Source organism: Rhinolophus ferrumequinum, chromosome 7 (genome assembly GCF_004115265.2).
Source record: "Rhinolophus ferrumequinum isolate MPI-CBG mRhiFer1 chromosome 7, mRhiFer1_v1.p, whole genome shotgun sequence".
Taxonomy (NCBI): domain Eukaryota; kingdom Metazoa; phylum Chordata; class Mammalia; order Chiroptera; family Rhinolophidae; genus Rhinolophus; species Rhinolophus ferrumequinum.
Window position 1 is genome coordinate 65938881 of NC_046290.1, and position 27829 is coordinate 65966709.

The 27829-nt window shown below is 34.2% G+C and overlaps 1 protein-coding gene across 1 annotated transcript in view; it reads right to left on the reverse strand.

The window, feature by feature from the left end:
* Window positions 1-27829, reverse strand: part of CHD1 (chromodomain helicase DNA binding protein 1) — a 78155-nt gene that overhangs the window by 43187 nt on the left and 7139 nt on the right. Inside the window, exons 3-7 of the mRNA XM_033110329.1 lie at window positions 6951-7152; window positions 5282-5404; window positions 3290-3354; window positions 1276-1425; window positions 865-1139 (exon numbers count right to left, since the gene is read on the reverse strand). Of these exons, the coding sequence (XP_032966220.1) occupies window positions 865-1139; window positions 1276-1425; window positions 3290-3354; window positions 5282-5404; window positions 6951-7152 (815 nt within the window). The remainder of the gene's footprint in view (window positions 1-864; window positions 1140-1275; window positions 1426-3289; window positions 3355-5281; window positions 5405-6950; window positions 7153-27829) is intronic.

The window sequence follows — 27829 nt, forward strand, 5'->3', positions numbered from 1 at the left end:
GAAGTTGTGGTGTATATACATACAATGGAATTATATTCAGCCATAAAAAAAGAAGGAAATTCTGCCATTTGTAACAACATGGATGGACTTTGAGGGCATTATGTGAAATAGGTCAGACAAAAAAAGACAAATGCTGTATAATCTCATATAAAAAACTCAGAAAGAGATTAGGTTTATAGTAACCAGAGGCAAGAGGTATATGGTAAAAATTGTTAAAAGGTTCAAAATTCTAGTTTTAAGATAAATAAGTACTGGGGAGGTAATGTACAACATGGCTACAGGTAACAATGCTGTATGATACATTTGAAAGTTACTAAGAGAGTGGATTCTAAAAGTTCTCATCACAAGAGAAGAATTTCTCTTTTTTTTATTTTATCTATGTGAGATGATGTATGTTACCTAAATTTATTGTAGTAATCATTTCACAATACATGTAAGTCATTATGTTGTCCACCTTAAACTTATACAACGCTATATGTCAATTACATCTCAACAAAACAAAGAGGGAAATGCATGTAAAATAACTAAAAATAACATACATATTTGAGATTAGATTAAAAAACATTTTAAAAAACCAAACTGTCTGTGAAATTCAAAGTACCTAAATAACTTTTATGGATGGTGATAGAAAAACTCAAATACACAGGTCAAAATTTTTCTAATTATCTGCAATTATGAATTGAGGTCAAATGGATTATTTTCTGGGAAGAAAATATTCAAGCTAAGAGCAAAGTATATTCACAGCAAATATGAAAAACAGAAGAAAATCCACCCCCTTTGCTTTCAAAATTGAAATATCTTCAAGAAGCACTTTACTAAATATTATTGAAACCAGCAAACAAAAAAAAAAAAAAAAAAAAATACCTCCTTTTCTCCCAGTCCGACAATCCATAAACCGTTCTATAGTTTCAAATTCCTCTTCCTCAGGCTGAGGAACATCCTCTCCACAAACTTCCAATAGGTCATCAGAATCTGTTTTCATTTCTTCGTCTTCTTTATAGCTAACATTGACAGTTGCTTGGCGTCGAGAACTTCTTTTGTCAGTATCATAATCTTCTTCATCATCATCCTCTTCCTCAGATGAATCAATCTGTCTCTTTTTTTGTCCAAGAATCTTCTTTCCATTTTTTGACTTAGATCTAGGGAACACCAGAAGGAGAGAGGTGTTTTACAGAAACAATGGCATAAAACCATATTTTAGAAACTACATACAAAAAGAATGAATACCTTCTTATAACAAACAATTTTCAGCATCAAACTGAGAACTATACTTACCTATTTTGAGGTTTTCTGCTTTTAACTTTGTTTTTTGGCTCATAATCAGATTCTGTTTCATCACAACTGCTTTTATCTCTTTCTTCTTCAGATTCTGAATCTGAACCAGACTGAGATGGAGATCCAGACCCAGACATCTGCCAGTCTTCACTGTATATAAAATATATAAAATATGTTTGTTTACACTTAACATCGTATAGCAAACTGTCTCTGATAAAATACAAAACTAATCAAATTACATTCTAGTTAATAACATTAAAAATGTTGTTTTCATCCATACTAAAAATATCTAAATGTCTGTAGAAAAGGAAATGCTGGAAAATATTCTTCACAGATTTCTCTCATAACTCGTTTTCTTAATCATTTAGTTTATACTTCAAAGAATGGCAAATGAGTAAATGTTCTGTTGATTATCACAATGGATGAAAACATAGTATGTTAATTTAAAGAATCACAGGGTTTAATTTTGAAAATCTTATAGAACTATTATACTTGTCCTCTCAAAAAGATTCAAATCCCTGTCATTTTAATTTTCTAGAGATTGTGCTTTTAAAAAATTATATCCTTCAGAACTGACTTTAAAAATTAGTACACATTCACTAAGAAACTTAAGATACAGTATAGAAAAGTCTTTTTAAAAAATCAGGCCACCTTAATATTCATGATTACCTTTATTACTATTTTTAATCTATTTAGTCTATTTAATTCCAATCAACATATACAGAAAAAATACTGGATGCACATGTTAATATTCTGCTATAATATAAACTTCAAATGAAAGATACACATTAAGTTCTTATATATGTACTTATATCCTGTCTCATAGCCACTGCTTCTACTCCATTGCTATGTGTATGTCTTGCATCAATGACTATGTTATTGGTTATAAAATCAAGTACATATCATAAAAATCTAGATTATGATAAAAAACATAATAGAGAAACAAATTCTTCTGTATCTTGAGTTTTTCAGAGGTTACACATTATAGGTAATAATTGGCAGGATGTATGAAAAAGTCTCCGTTTTATATTTTTTATAATATAAATCATAATTATTTTTATATCCAAGCAAGTCTACCCATCATCCTAAATTACTAATTTTTAAAAATATTCTTTGCCTGCACCCATGCTGAGTTTAGAAATTATTAACTTGGTGGAAGAGTTAAATAGCTTATAAGACACAGCAGTTGGAAATGCGCTTAGTAAACTAGAAGACCCATCTGAAGAACAGCCAGTTTGTGGCAGAGCAATAAAGGGATAAAAAACATGACACTGTAAGATTCATGGAGGATAGGGTGGAGGATCCAACAGATAAACCAGTAAGAGATAGAAGTCTTCACATTAAAGATGCATAAAATTTAGGGCATAAAGTGGAATAGACAACAAATTCAAAGCTAGACACACCAAAGTGAAAGTGCAAAATATCAAAGAAAACTGAAAAATAAGACACAGAAAGAACATTATTTTTTAAAAAATCAGAAAAAAAATAAACTCAAACCATCTAGGTATCTGAATTGAGAGTCTGAAGTACTCAACGCTTTCTGGGTCAAGATATTTATGAAATTACAGTGAGTTCTTAAATAAATTCTACAGAGGAAGTAAATTTCATATGCAGATGAAAACTGTAACTATTAACATAAATTAACAGAATCACCTAAAATCCATCATCAGCTGGTCCCTTACACACCTATACAGGTTTCCAAAGTTAAGATTTTCTGACATTATGAGTAGGCAGATTTTAAAAATCTATGTATATAGATTTTACATATATAAAATACATAAAAATATATAGGGGAGAGGGATATAGGAGATAAACGAGTAGCACAAAAACCTCAGGTCATCACAGAAAGATAAATGTTAAGAATTAATGGTTTAAATTAACCTAATAAAATGCCATGAACCAAGAATTTACAAAAGTCCACATTTGACAACAACTTCTCATAAAGGAAGAAATACAAAATCATTAAGATTTCCCTGTTATGAAAGTAAGTAATCAGTTGAACAAAATGACATACTCTTTATGCTTTTTCCTTTTGACCTCACTCGATGAGTCATCAGAATCTTCACTGCTAGAGGAATCCTGGGAAGGAAAAAAGTTGTTATCAATAATTACAATTTAACCATGATATCAAGTATTTCTCGCCACACTATTTAACATTCACTTTGCTAATAACACTAACTATAAAACCTCTTTTTTTCCATGTTATTGTTATATTTATATCATTATTTAGCACATAATTAATAATTTTACTGCAAATTTATAACACAGCCAGTGAAATTAGGTAAATATCACAATGTCAGCTTTTTGTACAAAACTTTAAAATCTATCATCTCTCTGTTACGTATAAGGGAACTCCCATAATATTGTCAGCTGATTTCTCAAGAGAAACTTTGCAGGCCAGGAGGGATGGCGTGAAATATTCAAAGTGATGAAAAGCAAGGACCTACAACCAAGATTACTCTATCCAACAAAGCTACATTTATAATTGAAGGACAGATAAAGAGCTTCCCATACAAGAAAAAGCTAAAGGAGTTCATCACCACCAAACCAGTATTACAAGAAATGTTAAAGGGACTTCTTCAGAAAGAAGAAAAACTGATATGAATAATAAAATGGCAACAACTACTATCTATCAACAATTACTTTCAATGTAAATGTGTAGACTAAATGTTCAAATCAAAAGACATAGTGTGGCTGAATGGAGAAGAAAACAAGATGCATACATATGTTACCTACATATCGAAAGACACACACCGACTGAAAGTGAAGAGATTGAAAAAGATTATTTCAAGAAAATGGAAACCAAAAATGCTGGGGTAGCAATACTTATAATCAGACAAAATAGAACTTAAAGCCTATAACAAAAGACAAAGAACATTTCAGATACAATAGCCAAGATATAGAAGCAACCCAGTGTCCATCAATAGACAATTCGATAAAGAAGGTATTTTACAATATATACAATGGAATATTGCTCAGCCATAAAAATAAACGAAATCTTAACATTTGCAACAATACCCTTCTAGAGGGTATTATGCTAAGTGAAGTAAGTTAGACACAGAAAGTCAAACACATGATTTCACTTATATGTGGAATCTAAAAAAATAAACTAATAATCAAAACAGAAACATCATAGATACAGAGAACATTTTGAGGGCTGCCAGATGGGAGGGGGGTTAGGAGGCTGGGTGAAAAAGACGAAGGAATTAAGAAGTACAACTGGCAGTTACAAAATAGTCGTGGGGATGTAAAGTACCGCATAGGGAATATTGTCAATAACATTGTAATGACTATGTATGGTGACAGATGGATACTAGACTTATCAGGGGGATCATTTCATAAGTTATGTAAATATCAAACCACTATGCTATATACCTGAAACTAACATAACATTGAATATCAACTGTAATTGAAAAACAAACAAACAAAACACAACTATCATCTTTGGAGACCATTATTGTTGCCTAATATGGCCTCAAAAAGAAACCCTAATTGTTGGTATGTCAAATTTTAATATTTTTCTTCCCCATTAGACCGGTTTTGATACAGTTCTTCTTGAACATTTTTCTGGAAACAGATGCATATATGCTCACATGCACACACAGGAATTACACTGTTTACAGCTGCAGGCTATTCTTTTAAAAATATGTTGAGACTTCTGTGAATATTCTGTAAAAATAGTACAATATTTCTTAATTCATATGTGTGTGTGCATACATATGGGTTTGTGTATATTTTCCTAGTATTCAAATTTAGTTTATTTCTAGTTTTGCTTTAATGAGCAAATGCACAAATTATCATCCCTTGCTGTGGATTAATTCATAAAGTGGAATTATTGGATAAAGTATGTTTATATTTCAAGACTCTTGATATACACATTTAAATGTAGTTATTTCCTATCTATTCTTTAAAAAACATTGTTTGTAATAATTTAAGTACCTACCTACTTAAATGATTGGGTATCATGTTTACTTTTAAAATAATAGCTTTCATAATAAAAACTCACCTCTTCTGATCCACTATTAGATGAAGCTTGATGTTGTTGCTGCTGCTGCTGCTGCTGCTGCTGCTGCTTCTTGAGCATTGCAGATCTCTGCACAGCCAAAATACTAGGGCTAGATTTCCAAAACTATAATAGAAACATGAACCAGTGAAAGATGAAGTTTTGGAAAAAAATTGAAGACTAATTTATTAAAAAGAAGTATCAACATTTTTACTGCCTGCAAGTAATAAATTAAGACTATCTTCTTTACTTACATTATATACAATACAATATTAGTGCAATATAATTAAGATAAAATGTTAAGCTTTGGTTGTATATAAAAGCATCATAGACAGACAATATTAAACAACATGTTCTTTGGTGTTACAAGTATTATTTCTAAAAACAAAGTAGTAACATGATACACCAGTGTTACTCAAAGTATGGCTATCCATTTTTTTAAATCGGTGTGAGACGAAGACGAAGAGTTTGAGTCAGAATGCAAATCAACTATGAGGTGTAACAGAAAATACAGTGAACGTTTCCATTTAAAAAATTTTATTACAGTAAAAGACATTGCAATTAATCCCCCTCAAAATACTTCCCCTCACTTCGAACACACTTATCCCATCGTTCTTTCCATTTTCTGAAGCAGTTCTGGAAGTCCTCTTTCATGTGTGTCTTTAGTTTCACTATCGTGGCTGCCTCGATGTCCTGAATTGATTCAAAATGTTTACCTTTCATGGTCATTTTGACTTTGGGGAAGAGCCAGAAGTCACAAGGTGCCATTTCCGGTGAATAAGGTGGATGAGGACACACTGTAGTAATGTTTTTATTTGACAGAAATTACCGTACCACAAGCAATGCGTGACACGGAGCATTGTCACAATGGATGATGAAGACACTCACAAAAGGACTTCCAGAACTGCCTCAGAAAAGTGGCAAGAATGATGGCATTAAGTGTCTTTGAAGCGAGGGAGAGTATTTTGAGGGGGATTAATGGCCATGTGTCTTTTACTGTAATCAATTTTTTAATTTAATCATTCGCTATATTTTTCAATCACACTTTGTACTCGTATGTCACAGAGCACGATTTTAGTTCAGCTGACCTTTTCCTTTTTTTGGTAACAATATTTTCTCCATGAACGAAGCTATGTGTTGATTTATATTCTGGCCCAAGCACCTTATTATGACTGGTACTCTAAGTAACATTACTGTATACTACTATGAGGTGTAGACAAGTTTTAGTAAATTTTGTAGTAGCTTTTTTGAAACAGAATATCCCTTAGCCTATTCTACCAACTTCAAGAGAGTTCTTCTGCTGTTAGCAATAAAGTATCTCATTTGAAGATCTTGAAAGTAGCGATCAGACACTGTAAGATTAACAAAGACTTTAATTTTTATCCATGAAACACTGAATATTTATGAAACATAATTTCTGCCTCAGAAAGTGGAAGAAAAGGTTTTATTTCTCTGTGTGTATTTTGTACTTGCTGTTTCATAGTTACAGACTGCTTCTCTTCCAAGCCACTTATTCCAGATATTTAACCACAACTTTGAGAATCAATAGTAAATTTTAATATTTAAAATTAACGTTTTCTAAAAACTATATTAAGACTACTATAAATTAATGTTACAAATTTTCCCAAAGTAAACAAGAATTCTACCTTTCATTGGATACGTTATTTATTACCTCAGCTCCATCAACTTTCGGTGGTTTTGCTTGAACTTTGTTCTCTCGAGAAGTGTCTGACTCAGACTCTGACTGACTGCCCGATTCAGATCCAGAGTCAGAGTCACTGCTACCTGACTGGCTACTACTTCCATCACTACTGCTTCCAGAACTTGAACCAGATCCAGAGCCTGAAGCTGACCCAGAATCATCATCCGACTGGCTACAATTTGAAAAGAAACAGATTTCAAATAAAATTCATTAGGATTTTAATTTTTCTTAAAAGTCAGCAGAAAGTCCCAAATCATTAAACCTTGTTTATTTCATATTTCAACTTCTATGGCCAAATAGAAAAAGGAATTAATGTTAATACATAACTGACATGGTTGATAGATTTTGTACAGTTTTGGCTAAAACATAAGCAATCAGATCACAATCTTCCTACAAGATAATGAGCATATTCGACCAAGTATAAAATCCTGGGCTAGAAATTTGGGAAGTTTAAGCCAGAGGGTTATCTTTAAAAGACTATTTAGTAGTACTAAATATAAAGTAGGAATTGTGTGAAGCAAAAGTTAAAAATGTGTTGAAAATTCTCATACTAACAGGTAGAAAAGAAATGTATTTGTAGTGTCTACTTGTTTTCAAGTTTATATCTCTATGTTCTATCATTCCAGGGAGATGTAATTTATTATAATTAGGCTATGATGAAATATAGTGCATTAAAAATAAAATCAGTTAATTGCTTCTCTGAGAAAATCATTGACTGTCATGGTTCAAGAGTAATAAACCTGAAATAATAGCAAATTCTCACAATCGTTCCTAACCTCTATACACACACGTGAAAGCAATTAATATTTGATTTGGAAACTATCATTTTCCATATTACTAATTTTCAGTACAGGGAAGCCTAGAAACGGTCTGAACTGAACAACTGATTGTGTAAATTATTATTATCTCCAAGGTCATTTGGTCACATGGTATTCTCATATTAACTGTTAAAAACTAGGGCACTAAATTTTTGATACACATGGTAGATAGCTTTTGATGTAATTTCATCTAGCTTTATGAGACAGGTTCATGTATATACAGAAAAACCCAAAGCTTCAAATCCTCTGCCGTAATTTTCAGGAAAACCACCAGATGGAGGTATTACTCTATGAAAATAGACTGCAATATTAAAAGTAATTCATTTCTAAAAGTAATTTCTCCTTTTCCAGAGCAAGGAGTTAATGGTTTCTACATGGAAACACAGGCATAAAAGTTTACAAGAAGATTTTTTATTCCAAAAGTTAAGTATAAATGAAAATGCTTAAAGTGCAAACAAATATATACATATTTTTAAAATCTGGAAACCTAGTGGAATATTTTTCTTCACAGAAACAAACAGTAAACAAAAATTTGCCTCTTAAAGGCTATCATATCAAAATCACTTTGCCACAATTTCTATCCTCTGGTTATATGGTTCTGAGGTCAAAAACAGCATAGTGCCTTTTAATTAAACAAACAAAACAAAACAAAACTTTCCATATTTTACTTGGGTACCTCGAGAGAAATTTCAGCAAGGTATTAGAGAAGATATTTTCCTTATATACAATGTCATTTCTCCTTTAACTCTCTAGATAAGAGACATCTTTCACTTATTCAATAAATTTTAGGTACTGGGAGAACAGACGAGACAGTCCTTAACTTTAAAACAACTTCTAGCCTGGTACGTCAACCAATAAATACTATTCTGTGCTGTTTAAGATACCTGATCCAGGTGTATGGGAAGCACTTAAAATATGATCAAGTTTGGTACAGTAATAGGGAAACATTTAGAAGAAAGTGAGACTTAACTAATTCTGTAGGAAAAAATAACTAGGTTGAAGGGGTATCACTTTAATTGCTCATAAACTTCTTGAGGGTACCGTTTATTTTTTCCAGAGTATCTACCATAGTACCTTTCACAGGTGAATGCTCAATAAGAACTTGAAAAGTAGATGAATGAATGATTGAATCTGGAGGACTATAATGGGCCTATATTCTTAATTATAACTTAGTTATATTTTCACATCTTAACTATATCTTAACTAGCCATTCAAGATGAATAGCTAGTCAAAATTCCTTGTTAATAAATCAAAATTCTTAAGTGAATGTAGGAATCTTTCTTTTCATATTCTTTAGGCAGAAGTAGTTCTGGCTGGAGATAAAAGTAAACAACGTTAAGTCCAGGCTACTCTAATGGCATTAGGTTTATTATCAGAATGCCTTTACGTTAGGTATTAGAACACTTTATTTTATTTTTATTTAATTGTTCTTAGTAGGATTAAGAATATATATAAAGAATAAGGAATATCTTATATACTGCCATAGAATGATCTACAGGATATAGCTGAGAAAAAGAAAAACAAGATACAAAACAATGTTTATAGCATGCTCCCCTCTCATATAAGAAGGGGAAAACATGTATACATCTTTGCTTATACTTTAAAAAAAAATGATGGCAGCATAAACCAACAATTAAGTTAAAAATCACTACCTACAGAGAAGGGAAGAGAGGAAACATGGACTGAAATAAGTCATCATTTTTTGAATCATGTAAATGTTTTATATAATTTATTTAAAAAGAAAATCCTAAAAATTGAAAAAATACATATAGGTTTAGAAGAGAAAAATCTACACTCAAACATAAAATTTTGTGCTAAAATAGATGAAAAGCTGTTCCTAATAAAGTAATTCTATTTCAGCCCATGATGCAAATGCTCCTTCTAGAATAAAAGCCTGAGCAAGGTGTGACTTTCTAAGTCTCTGTGTTTCTATAACAAAGTTCAAACACCTACGAGGCCATTCAGGAATCTCTCTGCCAGTTTCCCATTTAAATCCTTCGTTCTAGCAAAAGCAAACTACTTATACTCCTAAGTCTCTGAGAGCCAGTTTCTCTATTTCCTGCTTTTGCGCGCACGCGCGCTCTCTCTCTCTCTCTCTCTCTCTACTCCCCCCCCCCCCACTTCCTCTTTCCCTCTGTTTTCCACTATATAATTTCTATTATACTCGGTCACTTCTTCAACACATATCTCCTGAATCCATTCTCAAATCAACATTAAATTAGGTATCCTTCTACCTCAGCACTCCCAAAACATCCTATACATACTACTGTTTTTGGAGTGAGAACACCATGCCATGATCACTGTAATTTCTGTTTTCTTTTGTTTCTTGGTACCCTACCCCTTCGGGATTCCACCATATGTTTCTGAGTGTTGGAATTTTCACTTGTTGCCCTTTGTATTTTGAGCACTAAATGAAGAGCTCAGTATATGTTTGATGGGTGAGTTTCTTGGTTTCAAATGACACTAAATAAAATAAATAAAATTATTTATTTGCTTTTATCTTATAATTTGTGTATAGTTTCAAAATAACAATACCATTTTTATTAACGATATGATAACTAAATGTTAAGATTTCTTTTAATGTTTTTTGTCCTTCAGGAATACTCTCATAATCAACTTTTTGCTATATAGTCAACTGAAATAATTTATTTCTGTATGGCTACCAATTTGGATTATTATTTGGATTATTATTTGCTTTTTATCATTTTTAAGGACTGCTTTTTATTCTTTTGACTTAATGTTGCTTTATTATTTGGATCCAAATTGAGAGCTGCAAAAGTTATAGTCAGAGTCCAGCTTCCATTCTTGTCTCTTCTGTACTATGTCCTCTCTCTCCCTTAGTAATTATTTTTAAAAGTTTTATTTTCCCTTTTTTCAATTTGAGCAAATTATGAATAAGAATGTTTATATGCCTCCTTTTATAAATAATCATATTTACACTCTCATGTAAATGATGCATTACAGATAGTACCCCACTTAAAATGTTTCAACTTACAATTTTTTAACTATAATGGTGCAAAAGTGGTAAGTATTCAGAAGAAACTGTACTTCAAATTTTGAATTTTGATTTTTTCCTGGGCTAATGTCATGTGTTAAGATACTATTTTGTGATGCTAGTCAGCATCTGTGAGATGTTGCCCAACTACATGTTAATGGTAAGTGTTCTGAACACATTTAAGGTAGGCTAAACTAAGCTAGGATGTTCGATAGGTTAGGCATATTAAACACATTTTTACCATATTTTCAATTTACAATGGGTTTGTCAGGATGAAACCCTATCACAAGCTGAAAAGCATCTGTATACACACTGTATCCTGGAGATCATTCCACAGCAGTAGATATATTCCCCATTCCTTTATTCAACTATATATACTATTTTGTAGACACAATGTAGTTTCAACTTGTCCCTCAAAGGTGAATATATTTTTGCTTCCAATTTTTGTTATTACAAACAGTGATACCAAAAAGTGGCCCTTTGCATATATTTTTTTGTATTTACGGACGTGTATCTTTCGATTTGCTATTTATCAACAAATGTAAACATATCCCCTTTGCAGTTTTAAATTAATAATCACTTAGCACCCAGATCTTGACTTCTAAATACTATTCTACACTTAAATAAACTAGTAGTCCTTTGAGAAATGGCAGATTCTAAGGCTGGGACAGGGAAGGTGAAAGATGAACCTAAACAATCTTGCTGCGCCAAAAAGCAAAATATTAAAAAAAAAAAAAAAAAAAGGAAAAAACAAAACAAAACCTGGGGGCAGGTCAAAATAACAGGGGAAAACAAAAACAATAAACAGGGCATAGTAGCCAACCTGAAGGGGCTTCCATTGGCCAAATCTGATTTGACCATCAAAACAAACAGCACAGGATTATTAACTAGCAAACAAAATAGGATTCCTGAAATCCATGCTGATGATAGGTAGGTACATAGGTAGGTAGGTAAGTAGACAGACAGACAGACAGATGAGGACTCTGATAGAGCTCTGAATGCTAACTGGTAAATGTGAATAGGGTGGTAGTGTTAGAAAATTACCATTTTGCAATCATAGAAAATACTGGTTTGGGCAAGAATCATTAAGAAATGCTAAATCTAGGAGGAGAGTTTGATGAGTAAGGCAAGTACAGTCTCAAAGTGTCTTCTCACAAATTGCTTATTAGCTGAAGTGGGTAAATTAGAAAGTACAGCAGAAGGGCGGCCGGACGGCTCCGCTCGTTGGTTAGAGCTTGAGTTCCCAACAAGTTTGATGGTCCAATTCCTGCATGGGATGGTGGGCTGCACCCCCTGCAACTAAAGATTGAAAACGGTGACTGGACTTGGAGCTGATGGGCCCTAGAAAAACACGCTGTTCCCCAATAAAAAAATTTAAAAAAAAAAAAAAAAAAAGGGAGAGAGAGAGAGATAATGACTTGCACCTTGAATTTTTTTTTTTTTTTAAAAAAGAAAGTACAGTGGAAAAACCAAACACTGCCTTGTCCTCGTGATCAAAACTAGTATCACCAGTAGGGACAGACAAATATGAGCCTTTAATTATGATACCTTTGAGAAAGACATATCATCTCTTATACAGTACTCCAGTCAGGATGCATAGGGGATGGGGATGTATAACTTGGACCTAATCATAAATGAACGTAAGACAAACTCAAATTGAGAAATACAGTCTATAAAATGAATAGCATATAGCTTCAAAATAATAATGTAAGACAAAGAAAAAAGAACTGTTCTAGATTAAAGGGATTTTTAACTAAAGATTAAAAAGACATGACAGTCAAATGCAATTCGTGATTTTACACTGGACCCTGTACTAAAAGATGAACTGGGATGATTGACCAAACTGGAATACAGACTGAAGATTAAAGTATTGTATCAATGGAAATTTTCCTGAATTTAATAACTATACAGGGCTTATGTAAGGGAATACCATTATTCTTAGAAAAGATATACTGAAGTATTAATATGTAAAGAGGCATGATTTCTGCAACCTATTCTAAAATAATTCAGGAAAAATAAATATGTATTACATACATCGTGTATATTTTATATATATATGTGTATAGAGAGAGAAAGAGAGAGATAGAGAAAGAGAATAACGGAAATGTGGCAAAAATTTAAAAATTTGTGAATTTGGGCAAAAGATACATAAAGAAGTTCTTTGTAGTATTCTTGTAACTTTTCAGTAATTGGAAATTAATTCAAAATAAAAATGTTAATAAGCAAAGAAATATTAGTCCAATACCACAAGCTTTTGTCAGTAATAGTCAATATTGTGAAATCTCATTTGCGGTAGTAAAAGGTACAAAGATAAGGAAATTTAAAAGCCACAGAAGTCAAATGATTATGAAACAGGCAAGTAAGTAAACATTCAGTGGCATGAAAAATAACAGTATGTACTATACAATCAGTTACTAAAATGGCCAAACTAGAAAGGTAGAAGTATAAAAACTGCAGAAAGCTTTTCCTTACAGAGACCTGGAAAGGCAAAACTGTTAAAGAAGGGAAATTAAAGACCAATGGTGTACAACAGCAGCTGTCTCAGAAAGCGCTAGTTGCCTAATTCAGCATGTTATCTTCTTTTCCTTAATGACAGAAATTCCAATGTTATGGTTACCCAGTATGAAAGAGTATATAGCACAAACTTCTGGCAACTAAACGTGGCTATTAGCTTAAGTTCTGACAAATGAGATGAGACATAAGCAGAAACGTTGGGTTGTTACTTCCCAAAAGGCTATTCAGTAAACATAAAATAATGTTCTTAGTAACTTGAGTGACCAGAAAAAATTAATATTCTGTTCAATAATAAAGACATGATATCCATTTTTAAATTGTTCCTGCAAGTTAAATTTTTAGGTGCTTTCATGCAGCTATCGTCAATAGTGTACTTCCTCATGAGTTCCTTTAATTAAAATGTTACAATTCTGTATCAATGGATTGGCTTAGAGAAAAGGTTCTCAAAGTCTAACAAACAAACATGAAGATCACCATCCCTCTCCAATTTTTCATTGCATATACCCAGCCCATCCCATCTCCTGTGGTGCCGGTAGCCCTAAGACTGACCTTGTGAGTTTTAATGGCTCACCTTTGTTTTTGGGATAAAATGACTAAAATTTGATGTCTGCCTATCTCACCAACTTCAAAGCCCTCTCCTATCCTTATTCTGCACACTACCTTCACTGACTTCCTTCAGCCCTTGAATTTGCAGTGCTCTCTCACCTTACAGTCTCAGTATAAAGCAATTCTCCCTACCTGCAAAGCTTGTTACACCTTCACCCCACCTTCTTCCCTAGTACTCCTACTACTCCACTCATCCTTCACTTCTCAAATTGAGCTTTTCCTAGACCTCCTCCCTCAGACTACGTAAGACACCCAGAACACATTACGTGCTTATATATACGAGTAGGCTAGTGTGAGCGTCGGCGTGTTGTGCTGAACAACCATATCCCTAGTTTCCAGCACTTTACCTGACAGACAGAAAATATACATATTTGTGAATTAATAAATGGTTAATCCTATCTCCTCTTTGCTTTTTATTCAAAAAACACAATAAGCCTAAGTCTTTCATACAAATTTTCTTGTTCTTTCCTACTGGTTTCTCTTCCTCTACTTTTCTTCTTTTGTATTTTTTTTCTTCCTCCAAGTTATCTAAAACTGTTTGGGGGGGAAATAATTTTAAGAAGCTTCTTTTGAACAATCAGAAAATCTGAAAACACTGGGTCCACATCCCACATGGTCATAACTGTCTATACCTAAGTAGCAGTGGTTCCTTTCAATGATGCATATAATCTCCAAGTCACCTGTCATACCCTCCCCCTCCCACAAATGTCTTCTACCTGGAGAGTTTCATTGATTTATGTTATCTGCTTGGTCCTTATGGTCCTTTCTCTCACTTATTCCCTAATTAAGAAAAAAATATAAATAGCTCTTTACAGCCTACAAAATACTTTCATAATGTATTCCATTTTATCTTCACAACAAAAAAAATGTCTGAAAGCACATATAGGGAGTTTTTCTAGACTCTTCAGAGGAGGCAACCCTTCAGAGGAGGCAGTCCCAGCTTTAAGGAAAACTTAATTCCATAGTCAAATGCTTAGTTCCAAACCCAACCCCAACCTCTTGAACCGAACCCCAACCTCCTGAACTAAGGGTCTATATCCCTCCAAATATCCCATGCTACCATGTTTGCTCAGAGCTTACTGCTTCTTACTCCGAGTTCCCTTTTGTTCCTGGCAAGTGAAAGTTTTCTCTAAGTTCAGCCGTGCATCTACTTTTTCTTTCGCTGTTTTACTTAGCATTTTCACGTGTTTGTGAGTAAGAAGTGCTTGGGGAGTCTGAGTCTATATTAGTTCAGTCCAGCATATGATGGAATAGCATCCTCCTTTCTCTGTACCCAACTTTCCACTCAAATCAGTCCTTTGAACTAAAGAAAACACTAAGACCTACACATGATACATGAGAACAATGTATTCTCAAGTGAATAAACAAAGATTCTTCTATATTATGTGGGGGAAAAAAGCCTTAAATATTCTTTACTTTTTTATCACAGGAATTGGAAATTAGTCTGCAATGGAACACAAAGAAAGAATAAAAATAATGAATGACCTAAGAAAATGGTAGTAACGGACAGCTGCTTTCCTGATCACCAGATCAGAAGAAACTGGCCCTGATAAATCTTGGAATATATCAAAAACCTCAAGAAAGTGATATTGGACTGGGGGTAAAAGTACTGAGAAGGAACGAGAAGAACATTTCAAAATAGTAGCACTGAAATACAAAAAAAAGACTGTATATTTAAACACTATATGTAAATCAGATTACCTGTATCAAAGGCTTATATTAGTGATTTCTCATTTTAATGCTATTAAATAATGTATCCATTTATTTACTTCTTTTGTTCCTAGTACATAAAGATTTTCTTTCTAGTTGATGCCATTTCCTTTCCTTACTTTAAAAAAAAGGGGTAGTAATATTTAGATGGATTAAGACTCTAGGGAGGAGGGGTAGGAATGCTATAGCATACATTAATAGAAGGTAAACTGCTTTTCCACAGAAATATAATAGAGAATGGTGTGCTTGACACAGTAATACACAGTCAAAGAACTGTATTTATTATTCTAAAGAACAAGCATACTGCACTAAATTCTCATTTTATGCTTTGCTCCCTTCCCCTCTCTACTGCTTATTAAAGTCATTCAAAAGGACTTATGGGGCAGTTTTGCAGTTTTTGAATTTTTTTGACAAACTCTCGTGGGGAAAATTCAGGGATAACCTAATGGTGTTTTGAAGTTCAATCTTCACTTTTCTCCTAGCTTTCTAACCCTTTCTTCTCTTTGTAATTATATCTGTACACCTATTAGATGAGCTTTGGGTTTCTGCCACATAGAAGTAATAAACATACTTAAGGATTACTGTGAAGATTAAAAGATGTAAAGCATACTGTCTGACATATAGGAGTTCAAAATTGATAGCTATTAGAAATTAAAAAAAAAAAGAAACACTCATCTTTTTCTTGAATTCAAGATCAGATTCATTATTTCAAAGTTCACTTTAGGTGATTTTTGTATTGTCATAATTATAAATATATAAAATGTCTATGAATAAAACCTATAGACATACAAAATTTTCAAAATAAATTATTTAGTGAAAAAAAAGAAGACATGGTGATTACTAACTGGTGCTATGTGCCATACATTTGGTTCTCTTTACTCCTTTCATTTTCATACAATTAACAAACAGAGGCTCCGAGAAGGCTAAGTGAAGAAAACAAACACCAATACTATAATTAAGTATACAAATTATGAACACATATGAAGAACAGAAAAAAAAAATCAGAAAAATGAAAGTCCCTAATTTTTAGGATGACAGGAGTGATATATTTTAAAACAATATCCTTTTGTTTGCGCCACATATATGCTGGTTACTTGCCCCTTCCCATTCACCCAGTATCCATTTTCTGTTAGCTGTTTAGTATTACATAATTTCGCTCTCTCTGCTTTTCAGTGGCACATGCCCACCCAACTATAGATTGACTGTATTTCCCAGGATCTCTTTCAGCTACATATGGCCATGTGAACAGGTTTTGGCCACTGGGAGATGGCTAGAAATGATGTGGGATTTCAATGTCCCAGCCTTAAAAATGAAATGGCTTTCCTTAAATCCTCCACATTCCCATCTCCTTTCTGCTGGCTGACAATGGCAATCACTGGAACAATAGAAGCCGTATGTTAAGGGTAACAAAGCTGTCCCACTAGCCAGAGTACCTGGGGGAACTTCTTGGGTTAGAGCTCACTTCCCTGAAAGTGAAAAAGAAATAACTGTATTTGAGCCCTGGTGTTCTGAGGTCTCTAGTATATACAGGATCTTTAATTAATTCTCTAACATGATAATAATGTGATATAATAATGATGTGTAAAAAACATTTTTGAAAGAACAAGTTTTGTGCATATATAATTTGAATTCATTTGTTCATCTCTTCAACTAACAAATACTGAGCAAGAGTTTCTAAATAGGAACAAAACGCCATGGGAAAAAGTAAAACTTATTAGAAAAATATATATAAAGATGGGTCAATTTCTGGAGTTGAGGGAAACGGAAGCAGGAGCAAGGCTTTATGGAGGGAGTGATTCTAGAGCTCTGTATTGGTAGCATACCCCATACTTTTCCCTCTAGAGAACAGTTCCTCAGAAGCAACAGATAAAACTTCTCACTCTTTTAAGATTACTCAAAAACATTATATCCTCTATGCAACCTTCTCCAATTTCTCCAGACAGAGGTCACTGTTCCAGCATATATTCACAATATTTTGGTCATGCTATTAATAATTCCCTCACAACATTACAATTATTTTTATACACAAATCTGTCTTCTAACTACACCATGAAATTCATTAAGTTAGGGACTTAATTTTAGCTATTTTTATAAACCATTATCCATTTTAGAAGGACTAGGGAAACAATATGAAAATTAGTAGGTATTGAGTAAATAACATACAATTAAAAAAAATGATAAATTACAAATAAAAAAAAATTGTCTTAGTGGCCAAAGACAAAGGCTTTCAAACTTTTTGGACCATGACTTAAATAACAAATGCATTTAATATCATGACGCAGTACACACATGCGTGCACACATGTAAACAAGTTTGATGAAATACTCTATATGAAAAACACTCTATTTTCTATTCTTGTTTGTTTATTTTCACTTAAAAGAAACATCTGATCATGATCCTCTAATGTGACGCAACTCCCTATTTAAAATATATTAGCCTAGTCATTTAGGAAATGAGAAGGGTTCAGCTAGATGATGACTAAGATCAGACCACCTTTAAATTCTATAAAATTATATTAAAATTTGCTATCCACATTATCTTTTACTATAAACCATACAATAACTATCAAACATTTGACAGATATCTAGAAAGTATCTACCTGTATGGTTCTGAAAAACGTGCCATGGTTTGTTAGGAGCTGAACAAACACAACAGTTCCTTTTAGTGTTCTAAATTACCAATCCAAGACAAAATTCTATTTAAAGTAAATTTTCTTAAAGTATGATTCTATCACTTTAAAGTCGCTAAATGAATAAATAAGAATAAAACTGCTAGAAATAGACCCTAGGAAGGGTAACATCTAGCACGACTAAGAGCAAAGATGATTATTTAGTCATGTTGAATCTGAAGACAATAAATTCGAAGTTTCTCTAGTAAGCATTTAGGAATTAGATGAGAAATAAGGGCTGAATAATAGTTCAATAAAACATATATGAAATTTGCTGTATTAATGATATAGTAAATTACTAATTATATAATTTATAACAAGTAGGTAAAACTTGGTAATACTGTTTTCCTCATTGGTAGTACCTACCATGTGGAAGTCTAACACACATAGAAATCATGTTTTAAAATAATCTTTAAGTGAGAGGGGGCAGTAGTAGGTAGAATTTAGAAATTAAACTGGATTGGCCCTGAGATAAAATATGCTGAAGCTAGATGATGTGCACATTAGGGTTTATTTTACTATTGTTACCACTTTTGCATATGCTTGAAATTACCCACAATTTTTAAGTTAGCACAAACAAAATGTCTACATTTAAAAGTTCAATTTTAAAGAAATCATCCATTTGATTAATTTGCTTTGTTTTTTTTTAAAAGAAGGCTTTAAAAATATTTATATGCTCTTAGATTACTTTAATAAATGGTCACAAAAATACAAAGTTCCCAGCACTACATGCTTTACTTCATAACAAAATTATTTGTAATTTGGTATTTCATCAGTCTGCATATACCCCTGGGAGTGGGCTGCACGTAAGCACAACCTCCATGCTGAGTCATTAAGTGAAATAATCAATGTCGGATAGTATGACTGAGGTAAGCTACCGCACACAAGGCCAATCCTTTGCTATAAAATACATGCCAAAACTGAAATAAAGACAAGATATTTTATGTTTAGTACTCATGTACAGCTAATTGTAAATCTTTTCTTATAAAATTTCTTTTCATATCACACTTCCTTTTATTAATGTTATCCAGAATTTATTCATTTAGAACTGGGAACATTATAGTAGTTGTATCAAATGGCAATAATCATAATCTACCTCAAGCACAAAAACAAGAATAGTCTTCCGTGAGGGAATTTAGGCTGTAACACCACTCTTCTCCAATGCCCCCATTCCTTTATATAAAAACTTTTAAAATATTTTTTTTGTTTCAGGTACAGTTGATATACATTATATTAGTTTCAGGTGTATAACAGTGATTAAACATTTATATAACTTATGAAATGATCGCCCCGATAAATCCATTACTCATCTGACACCATACATAATTATTGCAATACTACTGACTATATTCCCCATGCAATACTCGACATCCCGAGACTATTATGTAACTACCAATTTGTACCTCTTAATACCCTTCGCCCTTCATCTACTCCCCCCGTTACCCCCCAATCCGGCAACCATCAAAATGCTCTCTGTATCTATGAGTTGTTTTTTTCTGTTGTTCATTCGTTTAACCTGTTCTCTAGATTCCACATATAAGTGAAATCATGTAATATTTGTCTTTCTCTGTCTGACCTACTCCACTCAGCACAATACCCTCTAGGACCAACCATGTTGTTGCAGATGGCAAGGTTTCATTATTTTTTATGGCTTAATAGTATTCCATTATATATGTACCACCTCATCTTTAACCATTCACACACTGAACACCCAGGTTGCCTCCATATCTTGACTATTGTAAATAATGAACATATGGATGCAAATGTCCCTTCGAAGTAGTGTTTTGAGTTTCTTCGGATAAATACCCAGAAGTGGAATTACTGGGTCCTTCTTTGTCTCTTGTTATAGCCTTTGTTTTAAAGTCTATTTTGTCTGGTATATGCGTTAAGTGTTGCTACCCCAGCTTTTTTTTCATTTCCATTTTCATGGAAAAATACCTTTTTCCATCCCGTTACTTTCAGTCTATATGTGTCTCTCGATCTGAAGTGAGTCTCTTGTAGGCAGCATACATAAGGGTTTTTTGTTTTCTTATCCATTCAGCCACCTTATGTCTTTTGATTGGAGCATTTAATCCATTTACATTGAAAGTATTGATAGATATGCAGTTATTGCCATTTTATTATTCACATTTTATCTTTTTTTCCCCTCCTTCTTAAAGAAGTCCCTTTAACATTTCTTGTAATACTGGTTTGGTGGTGATGTTCTCCTTAGCTTTTTCTTGTCTGGGAAGCTCTTTATCTGTCCTTCAATTCTAAATGATAGCTTTACTGGATAGAGTAATCTTGGTTGTAGGTACTTGCTTTTCATCACTTTGAGTATTTCATGTCAATTCCTTCTGGCCTGCAGTTTGTTGGGAAATCAGCTGACCGTCCTATGGGGGCTTCCTTATAGGTTAACTGCCTTTCTCTTGCTGCTTTACAAGATATCTTTGTCTTTAACCTTTGACATTTTAATTATGGGTCTTGGTGTGGGCCTCTTTGGGTTCATATTCTTTGAGACTCAGTGCTTCCTGGGCTTTAATGTCTGTTTCCTTCACCATGTTAGGCAAGGTTTCCGTCATTTTTTCAGATAGGTTTTCAATTCCTTGTTCTCTCTCTTCTCTTTCTGGTACCCCAGTTATGACAATTGTTGGTACGTTTGACGTTGTCCCAGAGGCCCCTTAAACTACCCTCAATTTTTTTCTTTTTGCTGTTCCGATTGAATGTCTTTTGCTACCTTACCTTCCAATTTGCTGATTCAATCCTCTGCTTCATGTAATCTACTTTTGATACCCTCTAATGTATTCTTCAGTTGTATTCATTTCTGGCTGGTTCTTTTTTGTTTTCTATCTCCACTTTTGTTTCCTATTTATTTCTTTGTTGAAGTTCTCACTGAGATCACTAGGCATCCTTACAACCAGTCTTTTCAATGATGCATCTGACAGATTGCTTGTCTCCTTTTATTTTCTTGTTTTGGAGCTTTGTTCTGTTCTTTCATTTGGGAAATGTTTGTTTCCCCATTTTGGCTGCTTTCTGTGTTTTTATGCATTAGGTAGGGCTACTGTGTCTCCCAGTCTTAATAGAGTGGCCTTATGTAGTAGGTGCCCTATGGGGTCCAATAGTGCAGTCTCCCTAGTCACCTAAGCTAGGTGCTCCAGGTGTTTCCCTTGTGTGGGTTATGTGTGCCCCCGTTGTAGTTGAGCCTTGGCTGCTGTTTGCATGTCAATAAGACGGACTGACCCTCACGATGACTGGTTTTGAGGACTGGAAGTGACTACGATGGAGCAGCTGTTGTGCAGGGGCTGACCCTATGGAACAGGATTTGCTTTAGCAGGGCTCTGGTGCCTGCCCAGTCTTCCCTGTGGGTATGTCTTTTGTGGAGGTGGCTGGGTGGTGCTCTGGTATGGTCTGAAGTTGACCACCAGGTGTGTTGGTTCTGGGGCCTCTTGGGAGGGGGCTCTATTGCAGGTCAAAGTCAGTCACTGCCTGTGTCCTGCCCAGGGACACTTGGTATGAGCTACAATGTGATCTGCAGATGATTGCCACTTGTGCTGGGCTTGGAGGTGCCTGGGAGAGGCTAAGCTGTGAACCAAGGCTGGCTGCCACTAGTGCTGGGTTTGGGACTTCTTAGCAAGAAGGGCACACCAAGGCGAGATACTGCTTGTTCGGCATTTGTGAACTTTTAAGATTTTAGAAATGTCCCCAGCATGAGCCAAAACAGGCTGTTTGTATGGAAAAGCCACTGGAAGCAGCTTGGGTGGGCCTGCAAGTTGGGTGGGTGGGTTATCAGGGAATCACCAGAGTGGGGTGAGTGGTATTAGCTAGTTGATTGACACAGATATGGCAGCCACTTATGTCTGCATGCTGGGTGAGGGGGGGCGCAACAAAGGAACAATGGCTTCTGTCAGCACTTCTACGAGAAAGATGCCCCTCCAGCCCTCGATCTGCAGTCAGACGATTCAGTTCCTCCCCGTATGTCCCTAACATTTTTTGCACTGCTGCCCCAGCCCTGCAGAGTGAGTGAGTCCATCAGCAAGTAAGTCCATGCATGGGCCTTTTAAGAGAAACGTCTGGGACTCCAGCAGCCCTCTGTGTCACTCAGTCATAATTTCTGCCAGTTTTCATAACCAAAATTATGGGGACTTCTCTTGCTGGCACTGGAGCCCTAGTTTGGGGAGCCTGGTGTGAAGCTATGACCCCTCACTCCTCAGGGGGTACCTCTGCAGCCAGGGTATCCCTCCCAATTTTACCCAACACACACGGGAGTGGGACCAGCCTGTTCCTCATCTCCACCTCTCCTACCAGTTCTGATGTGGCTTCTTGTGTATAGCCTTAGCCATAGGATTTATGTTCAGCTAGACTTTGGGTAATTTTCAATGATGGTTTTCTGTAATTTTGATGTGGTTGTGAAAGGAGGCAAGCACAACATTTACCTACTTTGCTATCTTGACCAAAACTCCCCAAAACTCTTCAGTATAGTATTTATTGCCTTCTAACATCATTTCTCCTGTGTATAAAAATTACTCTTTGCTTTTTTGCCTAAGTCTGTCAATATGCCTCACCTTATAAAAGCCACATTGCCAGGACTTTTAACTTATATAAAATTTAAGATTACCAAGGTTTTAAAAGACCTCTCAAAAATGTTTTTTTAAACTTCATTTTGATATGGGGCTTGATGCAGAAATTAACCATTTGTCTTATGATCAAACTTCTGTTGCCTATCTTTGAACTGCTGTACTGTATGTATCTCTCTGTATTTACCATATCCACCTGGTATTATAAATTTTAAGGTCTCTTTCTTGATTATAAACTTTAGAGAAGAATCTTACATTTTAGTACGTCACGGTATCTACCTCATAGTAGTTGCTCAATCATCTCAAATAACTATCTGAGGAGAGAGAACTGTATTTCTCAAAGCAGCAACAGGTGCGATGTAAAATTGTTAATGGGAATAGTTTTCATTAAAAAAAAGGCTCCCCACTATTTTTGTGCTTCATTCCTCAACTGTGACAGATACTGTAGATATTGGATTCCAAAAGCCAGTACTGCTTAGCCAGAACTTTAAGTATCTCTGTATTTTAATTTCAATGATAACTCAGATCTCACTTACTTGATTGTGTATTTAAACCTGGCCATTCCATTATCTCCTCTAGATCATAATAATCTTTCATGTTAATTTATATTTTAAAACATGGTAAGATACTAAATAACTCCAGGTGACTATCCACACTAAAGAGACTTTTGAATGCAGTTTAACATTTACTTAAAGTTGACTTTTCACTAAGCTGTTATCTCATATCAGTTGCAGATAATATATTAACTACAAACAGCAATATTTTCAGTCACTCATATATAAGAACTGATTCTGGAAGAATAGATTCCTAGAAACTCTTCCTAAAACCAGTGTTTCTGCCAGTCCATTCACATGGGTAATACACTCCTCCCATGGGTATTTCGCAATACCTTCAGCTATGCTTTCTTTTTCCATCTGGGACTAAACCATACAAAAACTTCAGCATAACACTAAATAAACCTCAGGGTAAAAAACTGCAAAGGTAAAACGTCCAACACATTCTCTTTATTAGGGAACTTGCACTTCTTTATTATGGGACTATGACTTCTGTAAAAACTTTTCTCTCCATCACACTTCTGAATATACACCATTTGTTCTTCCTTTCTTTCTACATCATCTCATCAAGATTACAAAAGTAAAAGAGCTCCATAAAACTTCCCCCATAGCCCACTACATTTCTCTAGTAATTTGCCCTATTCCATTTCTTTTCACCTCACCAGCATACCTATATATAGCCCCATGAATTTGAGTATTCTCACTTATTTGATCGTGTATTTAAACCTGGCCATTCCATTATCACCTCTAGATAACAATATTTCTTCACGTTAATTTATAATTTTAAAACATGGCAAGATACTAAACGACTCCAGGTAACTAGCTTCACATATATGTGTATGAATTTAATATGCATACAAATTTCCTGGGAATTTTGTTTAAGTGGGAATTCTAATTCAGTGGATCTGGAACACAGAGGGGAACTTTCAGGGTGAAGGAATCTTTTTGTACAGTGCTGAGGTGGGGGATAAATGATTTTATCTATTCTATTTGCCAAAACCTATAAAACTGCGTATCAACAAGTAAATACATGCAAAAAAAGAAGAAAAAACAAAGCAATCCATGTGACTGACGATCCCAGGATGGAATGCAAACTATGACAAAAAAATCTGAATTTATTACAAATTTATGGTATAGCCACAATGGAAAAAGGGGATAGCCAACTTGAATAACTCGGGAAACAGTTTTTTGACCAGAAACTAATGAGCACACTAATGGTAAGACTAAATGTGACATGAACTATACACTGTACATAAATATTGTAGTGTAGTTGGTAAATTTGTTCTGGGAGTATGGCTTAAAAATTCTGAAGCTGCTTTACTTATTTACTGTGGCTGGAGTACATGGATGGTACATGGTGGCAGCCAGGTCTCTCTGATGGAAATGGAAGTTATAAAGGAGCAAGAAAGGAAGGTTAGGATGAATCCCATAGTACAGAATTAGAGTTGGAGACGTCAGTACGAACTCATGTTCACCTTACGTAGATGGACAGATATAGAAACAACTATAGATATGTAGGTACACATGGTTTAGTATACCTATATTACCTAGCTCTGTCTGCTCTGTCTGCTGAGATGGCCTAGAAACAGTGACACCTGAGTAGCAACAACCATACCCAGCACCCAAATCTTGGTTTCCGACATCCTTTACCCAACAAAAGGAATCCCAGGGTTCTTTGGAGAAATCAATGATTCTAGGGCAAAACGATAGGAGTGTCTTAAAAAACATAAGCCAATTTGAAAGAGAGCTCCCAACGGGCAAGCCTAGAACAATTTGAACAACAAAATAAAAATATTATTGGATTATAACCCAAAGTATCAAATACATAAGTCTATGCTTATATAAATGAATGACTTGAATGGGAGACAAATGACTTCTTTACAGAAGAATTCCATTTAATATATGTAAATACACTGCCCCCCCAACACAAGATGGAACTTAATTCGCACCCCCCTACTCCCACCCACTTGAGAGTACGCTAGACATAGTGACTTGCTTCCAAAGAATACAGTACAAAAAAGGAAAAATAATCAACTTCACAGTGGAAAAACCTGGCAAATACCACCTTAGCCAAGTGATGATGGTTAACATCACAGTAATACCATATAGAGGTCATGCTCCCCATACAATGTGACCTAGAAGAGCACTTCTCTGTGATATTCTTTCTAAAAACTGATAACCCTAGTTTATCCTAATAAAAATATGAGGCAAATCCATTGGGGGACAGACTACAGGATACCTAGCCTGAACTCTCAAGACTGTTAAGGAAATAAAGGAAAGACTTAGAAATTCTCACAGACCAAAGGACGCTGGAGAGAGCTGACAACTAAATGCAACATGTACCAGTACCCTTGATTGAATCCTGGAATAGAAAGAGCACACTAATGGAAAAAACAAGGAAATCCAAGTGAAGTCTGGAATTTAGTTAATAATTTTTGCAAAAATATTTTTAAAAATGGCTATAAACCTTGTTTCCCCTTTTAGCAAGTGGGAACCATTAATACTATGTACATCACAGGAGTTTTGTGAGGCTGAATTGTGATAAATTCATGTAATACACTATGAACTATGTGTATCATGTCTGGCTCAGTAAGAGTAAGAGCTCAGTAATTATTGGTTGCCATTATTGATTTTAGAGAAATTAAATGTACTCAGCCTCTTGCTGGCATGGCCTATGATACCATTTTTGGGGGGATTCCCCAAAAATAAAAAGCATGTGTAATAAAAACAGCATCAATAACAAAAAAGAACAAGCAGCAAGGTACTTAATGACTCCAGGTAAACAGCTCCATATAAATCCATATAAATTTAATATGAAAACAGATCACTTGGGAGTATAGTTAACATGAAGATTCTGATCCAGTGTGTATGGGGTGGGGCCCAAGGTTTTCCATTTGGACAAGCTCCTAGGTGATGCCCATGCCGCTGGACCACAACTGGAGCTGCAACTTTTCTATTGCTGTATGTTTTTAAATTTTCCAAAAAAAATGTAAATTGAAAGTCTTCGTCTATTCTTTCTCTTTGCCACAAAGAAGTACTTTTATTTCTAAACACAAAACTGTAGTAGATGTAAGCCGCCAATTATCAAGATCTTAAATAAGCAACTACTTCGGCAGTACTGAAAAGGGGCAATTACTCATTAATGTTTGCCTCCACCTTATCTCATGCCTGTGTCAATAAAAGTAATGTCTTTGAAAGTCAAGCCATATACAATTCTCTAATCCTTACCAGTTAAAAGTCTAAATATTTTACAGTAATCTACATTAACCACAATCCTAGAAAATTCTGTGAAACTTTTAATTTAGTAAAATCTATTTGAAGAGAGAGTAACCTATTACTAACACTCCTGCTTAACAGTTTGAGTTTTCCAAGCATAAGAAATGATCTTAGATGATCTGAGATTCAGTACCATGTACAGGTTATTTGAGGAAAGAAAAATCTAATAGGAAAAGATGAAGAAAGCACATATTGAACTGAGAAATAGGAATTAACAAAAAATGAGATGGAAAGGTCACACTTTCCTGCAATTAATGACATCACAGGAAATTTTAAAAACCAGTTCTCTTAACTCAATGATTCCTTGCCATTCTGGCTTTGTAATTTCATATTTTTCTGTTTCTTTAAAATGTTTCTTAGCATAAACTTTTGAAATTTAAGAATGAATTGACTTTTTTTAAAACTCTGAGGTAAGTGCAAACTCAGGAAACACCATTTTAACTGATATTGCCTTTTAAATTTGTTCAAATTTATTTAGTGAAAAATTAACTGATTACGATGGCAAGAAATCTTTCTGATGTGTATACATAAAAGCAATGTTTCCAAAAATGGTATACCATAGTGGTATTCAATAGGACACGAAAAGATAGATGGTGAAAACTATGGTCTGTGTTTAATGTTCAATTTAACTTTGATTTGGTGTTCCTTAAATGTAACAGGTCATTTAGAACATAGGGCTTCTCAGAAACCTTTAAAAAGCCTTTTAAAGACTGAATTTCTAAAATGGAGATTTTCATTTTCAACATTTCCATAGATCCTATTTCCTACTCACTGCCTACCCAAAACACTTTAAAAGTTGAGATCCAAAGATTCTTGAATCATGGAACAGTAATAAAATATTTTCTATAAGCCAAGGAAATTTAAGTGCAACATAGTGTTCCTCTAAGTAAATATAAAATTTACACATATATATTTAAAACACATATAAATATATTAAATCAAGCATCGTTAATGCTTTAAAAAGCTATAATAAAAAAAGAAAAGAATTTTAAGAATCAAGGTCAACAATGATCAAGTGACAGCTACCGATTAATTCTAAATGGTTAAGAACATTATTACACAACACCAAATAAGTTCCCTCACTCTGTAAGAATTTTTCAAGAGCAAAATATATAGAATAATTCAATTAAGTGATTCAAATAAATTCTCAAATTT